This window comes from Equus quagga, chromosome 10 (genome assembly GCF_021613505.1).
Source record: "Equus quagga isolate Etosha38 chromosome 10, UCLA_HA_Equagga_1.0, whole genome shotgun sequence".
In the NCBI taxonomy this organism is placed as follows: domain Eukaryota; kingdom Metazoa; phylum Chordata; class Mammalia; order Perissodactyla; family Equidae; genus Equus; species Equus quagga.
This window is the reverse complement of record NC_060276.1, coordinates 74,820,359-74,839,055: the sequence shown is the minus strand read 5'-3', so window position 1 is coordinate 74,839,055 and position 18,697 is coordinate 74,820,359. Positions and strand designations below refer to the sequence as shown.

General features: G+C 39.6%; 1 protein-coding gene across 5 annotated transcripts in view; it reads right to left on the bottom strand.

The window, feature by feature from the left end:
• LOC124245707 (myotubularin-related protein 8) overlaps nucleotides 1-18,697 on the bottom strand; it is a 187,007-nt gene that overhangs the window by 51,496 nt on the left and 116,814 nt on the right. For all 5 annotated transcript variants that reach the window (XM_046673353.1, XM_046673355.1, XM_046673354.1 and 2 more), the window contains one exon: nucleotides 1,323-1,449. In XM_046673353.1, coding sequence (XP_046529309.1) covers nucleotides 1,323-1,449 — 127 coding nt within the window. The remainder of the gene's footprint in view (nucleotides 1-1,322; nucleotides 1,450-18,697) is intronic.

Below are 18,697 nucleotides of genomic sequence, written 5' to 3'. Positions count from 1 at the left end.
GGGCTGCTTGTTTCCCTTATTTCCTTTGATTTTAAGTCACCCTTCAGTTTTGCCTCTTCTTCTTCTTCTTCTTTTTTCTTTTAAATGGAACCAAGTAACTGACTATTGCCTCCCAAGAGGACATTCACAAGTTTGGGATCTGATATAATCACAACACATTTATTTTCACAGTAAAAGGACATTTGTTTACTTACCTTATCTGGCCTAAAGTAGGTCCACGCCCAGTTCCTAAACAGCATACCCTTTCCAAGAATTATTTTATAAGAGGTACCCCTCCCCTCTCCTTCAAACACACCCTTAGGGATCCATAGATTCCAGAAGCAGCTCAGCATTTTCCATATTTTGAAAGGAAATCCTTGTTGACTTGTTTAACATGTAGTTAACAAGTGTCTGACTTTGGTTTTGCTAGTATCATAATGCAAAATCATCACATGTAGCATGACCAGTCAATGAACAAAGTTTGAAATCTACATGGGAAGGAAATGAGAATTTTTATAAGGTTTTCCTAATTGGAAATATAAACAATTTCATCCTTCTTATCAGTACACTGACAAGAGATTTTCATGTATTGAGGTATATGGGGTAACTATTCGGGTTCAAAACTGATTCAAATTGAACTAAAGAAGCCTGGCTTATGGCCTATTGAACATACATTGTACATCTGCTTTAACTATTAAAGAATGCACTTAAGATAAGAATGCATACTTCCCCTCCTAAGCTCTATTGGTAACGCCCTATTGGTAATGCCTGTATTAGTCTATTTCTCAACATCAGGGTCATGTTGACCTGCTAACAACTAAATACCTCTTTAAAACTTTGAAAGTGTATCCTGGGTGTGTTTAATGCATGTTTGTTGTTCTAAAAAGCTCCAAGATTGTACTGAAACTCCAGAACACTTTCTAAGGCCATCCCAGGTCATAATCCTCACTCTGGCTCAAGTAAAACTCACCTTATTTCTCTTATCTATAGAACAGTTATTGGTTATTTTGCATCAACAACACCCAAGATATTATTCTTATTCTCTTGATGGATAACAATTGCCAGTATAATTTCCCTGTCATCCCCTCTTCTTCCTCCTAATAATTCCAACCAGATCAAAAAAGGAACTGACCTATTTGTTTAACTAGCTGAGTGTGATATTTACTACTTTCTATGGGAAGTAAGAAAGACTTGTGCCTTAGAGCTTTGTAGACACAGGACACCTGGAAGCCATAGAGTATAACAAGCCTGCCAGGAAGCTTCTCACATGTACCAATTCAACTCCAAATGGGCTGGGCCTACCCAGAAGGGGCAAGAGGATCTCCTAAGACTTTTCTCCTCACCTTTTCCAGTTTGTGCACATCCGCCTCCAGCATTGCTCTCTGCTTCTTAATTTCCAGGAGGCTCTCTAACATACTCTGCTTGGGCTGCAGCCCTCTGTCAAAGCGGTTATACATCCCACACCAGAACCTTGAATAAACAAAAGGAAAAAAACAGTGCATTAGTTTAGCTGGAGGAATAGATTACTCATGTTTTCCTTGTGCCAAAAAAATATTAGCCTGAAAGGGGGGCAGATCTCAAAAGTAAGGTAATTTTGATGACATTAAAAAGACTGGACACAAAGTTCCTAGCAGAAATATCTCTGCTGAAAGAGATACTTTGGACTTAAGCATATTTGAGCTTCTTTTTAAAAATTAAATTAAACTTTTTATTTTGAGATAATTACAGATTCACAAGCAGTTTTAACAAATAATAGGGAGTGACATCAAGATGGCAAACTAGGAAGCTCCAGGCCCTTGTTCCCCCTGGAAACACTAAACAAACCATAGATGGACTGGAGTAGCTTTGTGGGAACTCTAGAAATCAGCTAAGAAGCTGCAGCGACCAAGTGAATGCCTATGTGAAGAAAAAGCTATACCCAAGAAACCAAGAAAAAGCTATACCCAAAATGGTAGAAATATTCACAATGCTTTTGCTCATCTTTGCCCCACCCCCCTCCTCAGTACAGCATGGTACGATTGAGAGGAAGGTGCCCAATTCCCAGTTCCTCCTTCAGGATAGAAGGAAAAGAATGGAAGTTTCTTGAAATGCTCTGGCTTGTCTACAGGCACCCTGAGGGATTCATTTTTGTCTCATCCAACTTGGAGCACTGACTGGAATGGTGGCATAGTTTGCATATCAAGTTGGAGGTTACTCAAAGCAGTGGCAGTGAGAGCTGCAGGAGGTCGGCAGACCCACGAGTGCTGAGTGCCTGGAGGCAAGTGATTATGGGCAAATAAATAGAAAAGAACTTCCAAGCCTTCTAAGAAGCAGGGCTAAGACTCTTAAGGAAATTTAATATATTTAAAAGCAACCAAGTATATTGGGAATGGGAATAAAAGCACATGCACAGGCCTAGGGAAGACACATCTTCAGAAAAGGTTTGAGTTGACCCTGATCCTTTAAACTGGGCAAATTAGTGTAGGCCTTCCCCTGCAATGGAGCAATTCCTCAAAGACTGGGAGAGGTAGCTGGCTTTTAAATGCCAAAATTTCAAGAAAAAAAATGACAAGGCATAAAAAGAAACAGGGAAACATAATCTATTCAAAGAAACAAGATAAATATCCAGAAACTGACCCTAAAAAAACTCAGGTCTCTAGCTTACTTGACAAAAATTTAAAACAACTACTTTAAATATGCTCAGTAAGCTCAAAGACGACAACATGGACAGACAAATAAACAAAATAGGGAAACTGATTTAGGAATAAAATGAGAATATCATCAAAAAGATAGAAATGATTTTTTAAGAATAGAACGAAATAAGAATTCTAGAGTTGAAAAACACAAAAAATGAATGGAAAAATTTACTAGAGGGGTTTAACACAAATTTAATCAGGCAGAAGAAAGAATCAGCAAACCTGAAGACAAGTCTCTTGAAATTATTGAGTATGAGGAACAGCAACAACAAAAAAAATAAAGAAGAAAAGTGAGCAGAGCCTAAGGGACTTATGACATACCACTAAGTGAATCAATATAGGTATTCTGGGAGTCCTTGAAGAAGAAAGAGAGATAGGAATGAAGAAATAGCCAAAAACTCCACAAATTTGAGAACAGACATACAATATAAGAAGCTCAATGATTTCTAAGTAAGATAAATTAAAGATCCACAATGCGACATGTTAAAATCAAACAACCAAAGACAGTTTGTCAAAGACAAAGAGAGAATCTTGACAGTAGCAAGAGAAAAGTGATGTTACATACAAGAGAGCCACTAAAGGATTATTAGTGGATTTATCAGCAGTAACCTTGCAGGCAAGAATGCACTGGGATGATATATTTAAAGTGCTAAAAGAAAAACAGTCAGTTGTGAATATCTTATCCAGAAAAACCGTCCTTCAAAAATGAGCAAGAAATTATGACATTCAAAGATAAAGAAAAGTTGAAGGAGTTAATTACCACTAGATCTGCCCTACGAGAAATGCTAAAGGGAGTCCTTTAAGTTGAAACAAAAGGACACTAGACAGTAACTCAAAGCTATACAAAAATATAAAGTTCTCTGGTAAAAGTAAACACACAGGCAAATATAAAATCTTGCACAATTGTAGTTTTGATTCTTAACTCTACTTTCAATTATTTTATAGGGTTTAAAAGACAAAAGTATAAAGAATAACTATCAATCTATGTTAATGGGTATACAATATATAAAGATGAACTCTGTGGGATCAATAATGTAAAGTGTTGGGGGGTCAGAGGTACAAAGGAGTAGAGTTTTTGTATGTGACTGTAGTTAAGATGTAGTAGTTTTCTAGGGCTGACAAAACAAAGTACCACAGACTGGGTGTCTTAAACAACAAAAATTTATTTTCTCATTGTCCAAGATCAAGGTGTCAGCAGTGTTGATTTCTTCTGAGACCTCTCTCCTTGGCTTGTAGATGGCCATCTTCTCACTCTTTCTTCATATAGTCTTTTTTTCTGTGTGTTTCTGCATCCTGATCACTTCTTCTCATAAGGACACCAGTCATAATGGATTAAAGACCATCTATATGAATCTCCCTTTATCTTAATTACTTCTTTAAAGGCACTATATCCAAATACAGTAACATTTGAGGTACAGGAGGTTAAGAAACTAACATGAATTTTTTGGGAGGGCACAATACAGCCCATAACACGTTATCAGTTTAAAATAGACTGTTATACCTTTATGATGTTTCATGTAATCACCATAGTAATCACAAAGGAAATATCTATAGAGTGTACACAAAAGGAAATGAAAAAAGAATCACAATATGTCATTGAAAAAATCAACTAAACACAAATAAAAGTAGTAATGAAGGAAATGAAGGACCTTTTGTCCTTCATTTAGCTAAGGCATATAGAAAACAAATGACAATAAGTCCTTCCTTATCAGTAATTACTTTAAGTGGCAAATTAAACTCCCCAATCAAAAAGCATATATTGGCCCAATGAATGAAAACAAAACACCCAGGATTCAATTATATGCTATCTATAAGAGACTCACTTTAGATTTAAGGAGATGCATAGGTTGAAAGTAGAAGGATTGAAAATAATATTCATCCAAGAAGTAACCAAAAAAGAGCAGAGACAGCAATACTAATATTAAAAAAATACATTTAGTCAAAAACAGTTAAAGAGACCAAGAAGGACATTATATAATGATGAAATGGTCAATTCACCAGGAAGACATAACAATTATAAATACACATGCACCAAACATCAGAGCTCCAAAATACATGAAGCAAAGAGTAAGAAAACTGAAGTGAGAAATGGCTCTACAATAATAGCAGGAGACTTCAATACCTTACTTTCAATAATGGATAGAACAGACAGAAGATCAACAAGGAAATAGAGGAGCTGAACAAAAATATAACCCAACTGGACCTAACAGATATAAACAAAACATTCCACCTAAAAACAGAAGAATACATATTTATTTTAAGTTCACATGGAAGATTCTCCAGGATAGACTATATGTTAGGCCACAAAACAGGTCTTAACTGACAATGGAATGAAATTAGAAATCAATAGCAGAAGAAAAACTGGAAAATCCACAAATATGTAGAAAGTAAACAACATATTTTTAAAGAGCCAATGGGTCAAAGAAGAAATCACAAGGGAAATTAGAAAATATTCAGATACAATTGAAAACAAAAACACTACATATCAAAACTTAGAAAATGCAGTAAATGCAGTGCTTAGAAGTAAATTTTTAGATGTAAGTGCTTACATTAAAAAAGAAGAAAGATCTCAAATCAACAACTTAGCTTTATGCATTAAGGAAGTAGAAAAAGCAGAATATACTATGACCACAGCTAGCAGATGAAAAGAATAATAAAGATTAGAGCAGATTTGAACAAAATAGAGAATAGAAAAACAACAGGAAAAAAATCAATGACACCAAGAAGATTCTTTGAAAAGATCAACAAAAATCAACAAATGTTAGCTAGATTAACTAAAACAAAAAAGAGAGAGAAACCTCAAAAAATTAAAATTAAAAATAAAAGAGGGGACATTACAACCAATTTTTTAGAAATAAAAAGAATTATAAGAGGATACTATGAACAATTGTATGCCAACAACATGAATAGCCTAGATGAAATGGATAAATTCTGAAAAAGATACAAGCTACCAAGACTGAATCATGAAGAAATAGAAAATCTGAACAAACTATACCTAGTAAGGATACTGAATGAATAATCAAAAACCTCCCAACAAAGAAAAGCCCAGGACCAGTAGGCTCAATGGTGAATTCTAACACACATTTAAAGAAGAATTAACACTAATCATCTTCAAACTCTTCCAAAAAATTTAAGAGGAGGAAACCTTTCCTATCTCATTCTATGAGGCCGGTATTACCCTAATATCAAAGCCAGAAAAAGATATTACAAGAAAAGAAAACTACAGACCAATGTCTCTTATAAATATTGATGCCAATTCTTCAAGAAAGTACTAGCAAACAGCATTCAACAGCATAATAAAAGGATTATACACCATAACCAGGTAGAATTTACTCCTAGTATGCAAGAATGGTTCAACATATATAAAATCAATCCATGTAATATACCACATTAACCGAATGATGGGGAAAAAATACATGATCATCAGAAAAAGCATTTGACAAATTTCAACAACCTTTCATGATAAAAAACACTCAAGAGGCCAGCCCAGTGGCATAGTGGTTAAGTCTGTGCACTCCACTTTGGCGGCCCAGGATGTGAGGGTTCGGATCCTGGGCATGGACTTACACACTGCTTATCAAGCCATACTGTGGTGGCATCCCACATAAAAAAATAGAGAAAGATTGTCACAGATGTTAGTTCAGGGCCAATATTCCTCAAGCAAAAAGAGAAAGATTGGCAACAGATGTTAGCTCAGGGCCAATCTTCCTCACCAAAAAAAACCAAACCAACAAAAAAAAAAACACTCAACATACTAGGAATAGAAGGACAGCACCTCAACACAATAAAGGTCATACATAAATGGTAAAAGACTGAAAGCATTTCCTCTAAAATCAGGAACAAGACACGGATGCCTACTCTTGCTACTTTGGTTTAAAGTAGTCTACATCAAAATTAAAAACTTTTGTACATCAAAGGACACAATCAATAGACTGAAAAGGCAACCTACAGAATAGGAGAGAATATTTGCAAATCATATATCAGGTAAGGTGTTAATATCTAGAATATATAAAGAACTCATACAAATCAAAAACAACAAAATATACAACTTGATTAAAAAATCAGCAAAGGACTTGAATAGACATTTTTCCAAAGGAAGAGATACAAATGGGCAGTAAGTACATGAAAAGATGATCAACATCACTAATCATTATGGAAATGCAAATTAAAACCACAATGAGATATCACCTCATACCCATTAGGATGGCAACTATTTGGAAAACAAAACAGAAAATAACCTGTGTTGACAAAAACGTGGAACAATTCGAACTCTTTTCCATCATTGGTGAGAATGTAAAATGGTACAGCCGCTATGGATACCATTACGGTGGTTCTTCAAAAAATTAAAAATAGACTTACCATATGATCCATCAATTCCATTTCTCAGTATATATCCAAAAAATTTGAAAGTAGGGCCTCAAAAATATACTTTTACAACAATGTTCATAGCAGCATTATTCAAAAGAGCCAAAAGGTGAAAGTTGCCCAAGTGTCCATGGACAGAGGAATGGATAAACAAAATGTGGTATATACAATCAATGAAATACTTTTCAGCCTTAAAAAGGAAGGAAATTCTGACACATGCTACCACATGGGTGAACCATGAGGACATTATACTAAGTGAAATAAGCCAGACACAAAAAGACAGATAATCTATGGTTCTACTTAGACGAGTTATCTAGAGTAGTCAAATTAAAAAAGACAGAAAGTAGAATGGTGGTTGTCAGGGGAAGGGGTGAAGGGGAAATAGAGAGTTGTTTAATGGGTATAGAGTTTCAAGTTTGTAAAATGAAAAATTTCTGGAGATTGATTGCACAACAATGCAAATATACTTAACACTGTACACATAAAATGGTTAAGATGGTAAATTTTATGTTATGTGTATTTTACCACAATTAAAAAAAAGAAATAATAGGGAGTGATCCCATGAACCCTTTACCCAGTTTCCCCAATAGATAGTGTTATACAATATCACAACCAGGATAATGATACTGATACAGTCAAGATAGTAACAATTCTCTCACTATAAGGAGTACTGCTGTTGTCCTTTTATAGCCACACCTACCTCCCTTCCCTCTATCCCTCTACCCTGTTCTTAACCCCTTGTAACCATTAACCATTAATTTTCTCTTCTCAAGAAATTTATATAAATGGAAGCACACAGTATGTAACATTTTGAGATTAGCTTTTAAAATTCAGCATAATTCTCTGCAAGGCGTTGCATGTATCAATAGTTCATTCTTTATTGCTGAATAATATTCCATGGTTTGTTTAATTGTGAACAATTTACATGCTGAAGGACATTTGGGTTTTTTCAGTTTTTGGCTATTATGAATAAAATTGCTATGAACATCAGTGTACAGGTTTTTGTGCAAACAAAAGTTTTCATTTTTCTGGGATATATGCCCAGGAGTGCAACTGTTGGATCATATGGTAGTTGCATGTTTAGGTTTTTAATAACCGAAAAACTTTTCCAGAGTGGCTGTACTATCTTACATTACTGTTATATAAATGAGCCAAAGGTGGCCTGTGCATATTGGCCCTGTGTTGTTCTTCATAGCAGGCTTGGAGCTGTTAGTTGAAAGGCCCACCAGTGCCAAACTCAAATCTTTACCCATCCAATTGTTTTAATCATAGCCCAAATAAGCAGTTTTTACCCAATTAAAGCCTACTTGCTTTGGATACCCTGTGAAACTGCACCCAGTATCTGTTAGCCATAGATAAGATAAATCTTGGGGCAATAACTGAACAGGTGCTCCAAACGACCAGGCGTGTATTGGGTCCTGCTAGAGGGTACTTCTCACCAGGACACTGCCTGAAGATTAGGTAGAAACTTAAACTCCTGGGGGAGATGAGATGGAGGGGAGGACCCTATGGAAGAGGACAGGTGCCCATTAGAGGGAAAGGCGCACAATACCATCATGATACTGAGGACAATAATTTATCCTGTTTTCCTGGTAACCACTTGCAAAGTAAAAAAGATAGAAAAGGCATAAGGGGAGGGCCAAGAAGGAGGGGCTGGTTCTCAGTTGGAGGAGGAGACATGTTCTCTCTCTTGTCCTGAGAGCCAGTCTCTTCTTAAAGATCTAACCCTGGAACCAAGTATAAAAGGGGCTGCCTGGCTATATAGAACAAATCTGGTGAGGAACAAGCTTCACCTAACAGAGGCTGAAATTAAACAATTGGTCGCCATAGTTCAGAATGGAAAAATGGTCTGAAAGATGGGAATGACCCACAGAGAAGGCTTTGGACCCCATTCCACATATTCCTTGTTGATGTAAACTTTTATGGCTTGGAGGGCTTCCCATTCTATGTTAGGCCTCATAAAGACCTGGACTATCAATGGAAAATATCAGCTGGGGATGTTGGAGTGGGCTTATCAGGCAATAGATGGATGCAGTATGGCATGCAGTATGATGACTTGGCAAGTCCAGAGGTGACTGAATTGAGTCCTGAGTTTATCCAGTTATTTCTCAAGAGGGCTCCTGATAAGTATAAGTCCTTATTATGGGCTGTGATAGTTAATGCTAAAACAATTCAAGAAGTCATAACTGCCCTATATTTAATAGAAATTCATGAATGATAAACTCAGAGTCAAGTATTGCTTGTTAATTCTACAAACAATACCCTATCTTGCCTAAATAAAAATTGCTATCAACAGTGATGCCTCTCTTCTCGAGGCCAAAGAAACCACCTATAACCAGGTACCAGATTAAGCATGAACTGTGAGATGAACAAGAGTGGTTATATTGGATCCTAAGGGACAAGGGGGATCCAAATTGGATGATTTCTGGGAAATTGGTGAAGCAATTACATTATTTACTAGGGGTAGACTACAATCCTTGGTAGGCATCATCTCCAAAGACAGACTGCCCTTTGAAGCCTACCCCTGATCTCCTCCAGTGACAGGCACCTGCCCTCACATATGGATCTGGAAGTCACAGAAAGGGCTGTTGCAGAAGCTGGCCCCTTCTAGCAGACAATCATCCTTTTACCATATTAACTATAGTTTGGGCTCCAAAAACTAAACACCACTGGCTAGCTCTGTTTGACACAGTTGCCCAAATCTCCCTAATCCAAGGAATCACTCATGCTTTATAGGGACCCCCATACCCCTTACCCCAAGCAAGAGGTGATCAGCTTGGCCCAGTTCAACAAAAAGATGCTTCCATCCTGGTTGTATCCCCTAACCCCCACCAAGACCATCCCTTTTTCCATTATTGGAACGGATCTCTTCAGTCCGCAAGTACCTCATGGAACAAGCCTAAGGTTTTTCACACTATTGGTGGGCACAGCATGGTGGAAATCAGTTAGCCTTCCCTCACCAGTGCAGGTGGTAAATATGACACACTGCTGGCTAAGGCAAGGCACTGAAGGATTACAGCCTATCAAAGCTGACTTAGTTGGGGCTGGCCCAGTAGCACAGTGGTTAAGTTTGTGCACTCCACTTTGGTGGCCCAGGGTTAGCAGGTTAGGACCCCAGGCACGGACCTAGCACCACTTGTCAAGCCACGCTGTGGTGGCATCCCACATAAAGTAGAGGAAGATTGGCACAGATGTTAGCTCAGCGATAATCTTCCTCAAGCAAAAAGAGGAAGATTGGCAACAGATGTTAGCTCAGGGCCAATCTTCCTCACAAAAAAAGGAAAAAGCTGACTGACTTAAAGAAGGGATAGTAATTCCTATTATCTCATCTTTCAATTCACTGTTATGGCCTGTGCTATAAAGCCACTACTAATAAGTGAAGGCTAACTATAAATTTATAGAGAGCTGAACAAGGCTGTTCCCTTTATTTTATTATTATTATTTTTTTAAAGATTTTATTTTTTCCTTTTTCTCCCCAAAGCCCCCCAGTACATAGTTGTGTATTCTTCGTTGTGGGTTCTTCTAGTTGTGGCATGTGGGACGCTGCCTCAGCGTGGTCTGATGAGCAGTGCCATGTCCGCGCCCAGGATTCGAACTAACGAAACACTGGGCCGCCTGCAGCGGAGCGCGCGAACTTAACCACTCAGCCACGGGGCCAGCCCCAAGGCTGTTCCCTTTATTAGAGCAACACTACCAGATATCTTCACCTTAACCTTCAAAGCACCGTAGATAAATGGTTTGGAATTATAGACTTGACTAACAAGTTCTATTCACTAAAAATTTTTCAGGAGAGTCAACCACAATTTACTTTCAACTTTGAGGGTCAAAGTATATCTTTTCTTGGTTGCCTATAGGATATGTAAATAACCCTCTGATCATACATGTGCTTTGCAGACAGGACTTAGATGCCTGCTCCACATCCCACTAGAAATTTGGCTATGCCATTACGTTGATGACACCATCCTCACTGGACCTGACCAAGACTCTGTCTCACAGGACATTGCAACTTCAAGCAAACACCTCACTGACAGGGGATGGGCAAATGCCCTGCATAAGGTACAAGATCTCTTCAAATCTGTTTAATTTTGAGGCTACATTTTAAATTCAGAAGGGTGAACTATTTCCAATCTGGTAAAGGACAAGCTCCTAGTGCTTCAACCTCCCATATTGGTAAAGAAGGTCCAACATTCGATAGGAATTTTGGATTCTGGCTACAACACACTCCTTATCTCCACTATTGGCTGGTCCCCATCTATCAAGTCACCTGTAAGTCTTCTACTTTTCAGTGAGGATCTGGGCAATAACTGGTACTAGATAAACTAAATTGCTTACAGTTATTACAAAATCTGCTGGGCCTACAATGGTCACTGTTAATAAAGACTTGGGAAACACTGGAGGGAAACTGACACCCAAAGTTACCCTTCTGAGGGGTCCTAAAAACCATACATACCCCACCTTATGGAAGACGGGAATGATAATAAGGAGCCTAGTAGAAAAGCTAACCTGGGAGGAAATTTATTGGTTTGGTCACACTACTACCTCCCAAGGGGCCATCATGAGGCTATTAAAGCTATACAAATGGCTATCCTAGAAGTTTCCCCAAGAACAGAGGTAATGGCGCAGGAGGTCCCCCACTGAAACACAGCAATGTTGTGATAAACAGTGAAAAAAATAGGCTAAATGTACAATACAATTGATGTCTACTTTTGAAATAATGTGGGCCACCTGTGAGGATCCCATATGTGAATGCCCCATAGTTCAGGATCTAATTTGGTGTGTGGCTAAATTAACAACTTAAAAAAAAAAACTCTGAGAGTACCTGTGAAGCTTATCCCACAGTCATGGAAACACAGTGATTTTATCTACCATTGGCAACTGGCAAGAAATTCAAACACCAATGTATACCAATCTGAAAAAGGGGGAACATACAATTGTCCACCAAATCAAACCTGCATATAGACTTATCCACAGAAATACATAAGATGGCAAATTTATCCACATGCTTGGCTTGCTTCCACCAACCTGATTTTACTACACATAGCATCATAACTTTCTCCTAGCCTAGCTCTCCCATAAACCTCACTTATCAAGATGAGTGTATTCTCCTCAATACCCAACAACATCAACACCCAACAACAAAATCCAAAGGCTTATCTCATATAAATATGTGGGCGATGGTGAACTGAAACCATAACTAATTTAGATGACCCAGGTGCTCAATACAAAGTGGATAATACACATGCTTAATTGACTATAACATTATAAGCATCTAAGTCGAACTAGAAAACTGAGGCAGGTTCATAGCCCATCCTACAGCCATACTTGCAGCAGTGCCCAAGCAGGGAGCTCATGCAGCCCACCTGCAGAGCTGAGCCAGTGGCCCTAACTGGCCAGGGAGCTCAGTGGGAAAATCTTCCTGGTTTGGGGCACTAGCCCCAGCAAGCCAAGATGGCCAAGGCTCCTTCTGCAGCCACACCTACGTAGGGATCCAAATTCAAAGGCTTCTCTGATGCTAAATATAGCCCCCAGTCCTGCCTGACCAGGAAGCCTAACCAGAGAACTGAGGCAGCTGTAGACTCCATCCTAAAGCCATGCTTGCACAGGGAACCAAGCCAGCAGACCCACCAAATTGTGAGGTATAGCCTCTGGCCCTGAATAGCCAAGGAGACTTAACAGTGACCATGGACAGCCTCAGAACCCACCCTATGGTACCTGCAGGCCACTGAGCCCATCCTATAGCCCTGCCCTAAAGCAGAGCCCAGCCTACAGCCTTGCCCAATTGCTGAACATAGCCTGCAGCCTCGCCCAAGCAGGGAGCCCAGCCAGTGAATCCACCCAATCCTAGAGCATAGCCTGCAGCTCCACCTGATGAGTTGAGCCCTAACAGTGATCCTGCCCAACTGCAGAACACAGTCTCTAGTCCATTCCACCTGTGGGATACAGTTGTTGGCCCCACTTGATCAAAGAGCCCAGGCAGAAAACTTGCTAAACAGTGGAGCACAGCCAGCAGCATACCTGATCGCCAAGCCCAGCCTATGGCCTGCCTAACTTTGGGGCACAGTCTGCATCCCAGCCTACTTGCAGAGCACAGCCTGAGTCCCTGTCCAACAACAAAGCGCCCTGCCTGCAGCCCCACCTAAACACAGAATCTATCCAGCAGCACCATCAGGTTGGGGATCATAGCCTAAGACTCTACACCAACCAGGACTGATTGTGGAGCCAAGCCCATAGCCCTGCCCAACTGAAGAATTCAACTAGTGGAATCACACTAACAGGGAACACAGTCAGTGACATTGGTCAACCAGAGGTGATTTCAGAACCCACCTAATGTCCCCACCTGACCAAGGAGCCCAACCAGCAATGCCCACTGAACGGGGAGAAAAACCAGTGGTCATGCTTCAACATGGAGCTCAGCCAGAAAGCTCACCCAACCATGGAGCTAAGCCAGCAGCACCACCCCTGCTCTCCAGACTGAAAGCACAGGCAGTGGCCTTGCCCAAATAGAGACCCAAGCAGGAAGCCCCACCTGCCAAAAGATGCTATCAGCTGACCCATCCAGAACCCCAAGATGTGCTGACTCGTGAAGAAATGCCTGTGCTGAAGCAAATATGTGAAGTCTGGAAGAGGAGACTGTGTACTCAAATGTGCAGATGCCAATGAAAGGAATCAAGGATCATTAAGAATCAGGCAAACATGACACCACCAAAGGAAATTAATAATACTCCAATAACTGACCCTAAAGAAATGAAGATCTCTGAGCTGTCTCACAAAAAGTTCAGAATAATCCTTTTTAAAAAATTCAGTGAACAGCAAGAACGCACAGACAACTAAACAAAAATAGGAAAACAATTCATGAAACAAAAGAAATTCAAAAGAGAAATCGAAATCATAAAAAAAACAGAAATCATAGGGCTAAAAACTACAATACCTAAACTGAAGCATTCAACAGAGCTTCAACAGCAGAGTTGACTAAGAATAAGAAAAAAATCAATGAATACAAAGATAAGTCAAATGAAATCATCCAGTCAGATGAGCAAAAAGAAAAAAGAATGAGAAAGAGTGAAGAAAATACATGGGACGTATGGGACACAACCAAAAGAAACAATAAATGTGGAGGCCGGCCCCGTGGCCGAGTGGTTAAGTTCGCACACTCCGCTTGGGCGGCCCAGGGTTTGGCCGGTTCAGATCCTGGGAGCGGACATGGCACCGTTCATCGGGCCATGCTGAGGCAGTGTCCCACGTGCCACAACTAGGAGGACCCACAACTAAAAATATACAGCTTGGTACTGGGGGGCTTTGGGGAGAAAAAGGAAAAACAAAATCTTAAAAAAAAAGAAACAATAAATACATTATGGGAATCCCAGAAGGATAAGAGAAAGAGAAAGGGACAGAAAGTATATTTAAAGGGATAAAGGGAGAAACTTCCCAAATATAGCAAGAGAAATGGACATACAGATTCATGAGGTCCAAAGGCCCCTAAAACGCTTGAATCCTTTTGACAACAAAAGCAAAGGCAACAAAAGCTAAAATAGACAAGTGGGACTACATCAGACTAAAAAGCTTCTGTACAGCAAAGGAAACCATCAACAAAATGAAAAGGGAACCTAAAGAATGAAGGAAATATTTGCAAACCACCTATCTGATAAGGAGTTAATATCCAAAATACATAAGGAACTCACACAACTCAACAGCAAAAGCCAAATGATCCAATTAAAAAATGGGCAGAGGATTTGAATAGAAATTTTTCCAAAGAAGATATACAAGTAGCCAATAGGTACATGAAAAGGTGCTCAACATCACTAATCATCAGGAAAATGCAATTCAAAACCACAATAAGCTATTACCTCACACATGTTACAATGGCTATCATTAAGAAGATAACAAGTGCTGGCAAGGATGTGGGAAAAAGAGAATCCTTGTACACTGTTAGGGAGAATGTAAATTGGTATAGGCACTATGGAAAACAGTATGGAAGTTCCTCAAAAAATTAAAAATAGAACAATCATGTTATCCAGCAATTCCACTTCTGGGTATATATCTGAGAGAAATTAAATCACTATTTCAAAGAAATATCTACACCCCTATGTTTACTGCAGCATTATTTAAAATAGCCAAGGTACAGAAACAACCTAAGTGCCCATCAGTGGATGAAGGTATAAAGAATTGTGGTAAATATATATATATATATATATATATATAATGGACTATTATTCAGTGATACAAAAGAAGGAAATCCTGACAATTGAAACAACATTAATGGACTTTGAGAGTATTCTGCTAAGTGATCTAAGTCAGACAACGAAAGACAAATACTGTATCATCTCACTAAAATGTGGAATCTTAAAAAAAGTCAAACTTACACCTAAAACTAATATACTATGTCAATTATATCTCAAGTTGAAAAAAAAGAAATGGGAAAACAACTTGAATAGACATTTCTTCAAAGAAAATATACAAATGGCTAATAATTACATGAAAAGAGGCTCAATATCAGTAATCATTAGGTAAATGCAAATCAAAACAACAATGAGATATCACTTCACTCCAATTTGGATGGCTATTAGTAAACAAACAAAAACGAGAAAATAACAAGCATTGATGAGGATGTTGAGAAATTGTACACTGCAGGTAGGAATGTAAAATAGTGCAGCCACTATGGAAAACAGTATGGCAGTTCCTCAAAAAAATGAAAATAGAATTATCATATGATCCAGCAATTTCACTTGTGGGTATATGCAGAAAAGAAGTGAAAGTAAGGACTCAAAAAGATATTTGTACAACCATGTCCATAGCAGCATCCTTCACAACAAGTGAAAGCAACCCTTGTGTCCATCAAGAGATAAACTGATAAACAAAATGTCATATATATATATTCATATATACACACACACACATATATATATATATACACAATGGAATATTATTCATCCTTAAAAGGTAGAAAATTCTGATCCATGCTACAGTATGGATGAACCCTGAAGACATTACACTGAGTAAAATAAGCCAGTCACAACAGGGCAAATACTGTATGATTCCACTTATATAAAGTACCCAGAGTAATCAAATTCATAGACACAGAAAGTAGAATGGTGATTGCCAGAGACTCTCTAGAGGAAGGGGAGAATGGCAAATTACTGTTTAATGGGTACAGAGTTTCAGTTTTACAACATGAAAAAAGTCTTGGTCATGGATGGTGGTGGATGGTTGCACCAGAATGTGAATGTACTTAATGTCTCTGAAATGTACACTTAAAAATGGTCAAAATGATAAATTTTATGTTAAGCATTTTTTACCACAATATTTTAAATGGGAAAAAAGAAAATACTACAGGGTCTCACAGAATAAATCTGAGGATTCAAATTTGAGAAAAACTTCTTGAAGGGGGCCCCCCACAAATCATTCCTTTTCTTTCTCCTCCCCCTCCCATCCTTTCCATTTCCATGGGATTGTTCACCATTCTCAGTGTTAATTAAGTCCATCTTTTATGTGACTCAAGGCTGTACTCCAGGACACAGCAGAGATTCTTTCAGTGAGATGAAAGCCCACATGGAAACCTAGCCTTTTAAATCCTGCAGTTGTGCTGTGGCAAAAATTGCAATAGAATTAGTCTGAAGGGCTTTGAAAGAAATTTTACCTGCTGTGACTAGAAATGAGTTTTACAAAATTATTTTAGGGAAAATAAACAAACAAAAAACAAACTCATAGAAACAGAGAGCAGGAGTGGCGAGTGGGGAAAATGGGTGAAGATGGTCACAGGGTACAAATACACAGTTATAAAATGAATAAGTTCCAGGGATGTAATATACAACATTGTGACTATAGTTAATAATATTGTATTATATATTTGAAAGTCACAAAAAAGTTGATTTTAAAAGTTCTCACCACACAAGAAAATATTTTAACTATGTGAGGTGATGGATGTGTTAACTAACATTATTATGGTAATCATTTGGAAATATATACATATATAAAATCACTATGTTATACACCTTAAACGTACACAATGTTAGGATCTCATCAAGATGGCAGTGTGAGCAGACGTTGAACTCGCCTCCTCCCATGAAGACAACCAGGTTACAACAATTTTGGGAAGAACCACCCTGGAATGAAAATTGAAAACTGGATAAAAAGAACCCCCACGACAAGGGACAGTCCTGATGAAAGCAGAAGAGGCAGTAACTCCAGCCAGAGAGGAAAAAAGCCACCTTTGGGAGCAGAGGAGCTTTTCAGCTGGCCAGGGGGGAACCACCCTAAGGTACACAGCCCTCCCTGGAGGAGTGAGGTCTGGAGCAGGGGCAATACGGCTATAACCATCCTTCGGACTCAGCCCAACTGAGATGGGGGTCTTACTGTCTGGCTTTGCTGGCTATTAACTGCAGTGAGGACACCCCCAGAAAAGCTATTGGCTGAAAGACGAAAAGATCCGCGTCTTAAAGGGCCCACGCACAAACTCACTCATTGCAGCAACCTAAAATCACCAGAGAGAAGGCTGACTGTCCTTTGGTGAAACAAGACTCACCTGGTGGGCTCTGGGGTCATCTTGGTGAGAGGAGGGTCCTCTCCGGAGACTGAGACATTGGTGGGGGTCATTGTTCTGAGCTGGTCCAGGCGTGCTGACACAGACCCTGGTGGGGGCCATTGAGGTGTATCCCTTGGGCTGTTAGCCCAGGGGTCTGCCACACCCACTAGAGCATAGATTTAATCCAGTTCAGCCAGGGCAGGCAACCTGCCCTAGGGACTGGCCCCACCTAACCGCAAGCCCTCAGGCTACTTTTCAGCCTGCATTGACTGAGTGCCTTGATCCTCTACAGGCAGGCAAGGGTGTCTGGCTCTGTGGGGCAGGGCTTGTGTGAGGACCAGGTGAACTGTGGGGGGCATTGGGGCAGAGGTGGGGGCCTCTGCAGTGTGGCGTTGGGTTATGCTCCAGGGGTTTGAGAAGTGTGCATGGACCAGGACTGTGTTGACAGTGTATGTGGTCCAGTGGGGGGTGAGGCTTATCAGTGGCAGAAGACTTGTGATTCACAAATAGCCATAAAAAAGATCAGCCCCACCTTCCAAAGCCTGAAACAATTGAGTGCCCCCATGCCAAGGGCTAGCCCTACTCAGCTGCACTCCTAAGAGAACTGACAACAGCCTTGTTGGCTTTAGGCCTATCACAACTTTATGCCCCTGAGCCTAGCAACCAGCTACACTGGGTACCAACCCAATTAAGAGGACAATGGCAATAAGAGTGTTCTGATAGACTTTGTAGCCAACAGTGCTGAGGCCCCTCCAAACTGGATTTACAAACAGCTGGCCAGGGAAGGAAAGATCAGACTCCCTGGGTACCTGAAGTGGGAGCAACCCTGCCACAGCAGAAGAACACAAATAGCCCACAAAGGGGTCACTCCTGGTTCTTAGTGTCTGGTGACGAGAGGGAAGCACACTGCTGGGCCTCATAAGGCATCTCATACGTAAGGCCACTTCTGCAAGATCAGGAGACATAGCCGACTCACCTAGTACAAAGAAAATAGCACAGAGAAAGAGGCATAATGAGGAGGCAAAGGAATACTTTCCAAGCAAGGGAACACTACAAAACACCAGAAAAAGAACTAAGTGAAACAGAAACTAGCGACCTCCTCGACAAAAAATTCAAACAAAATATAATGGAGATGCTCACAGATATGCGGAGAAGAATG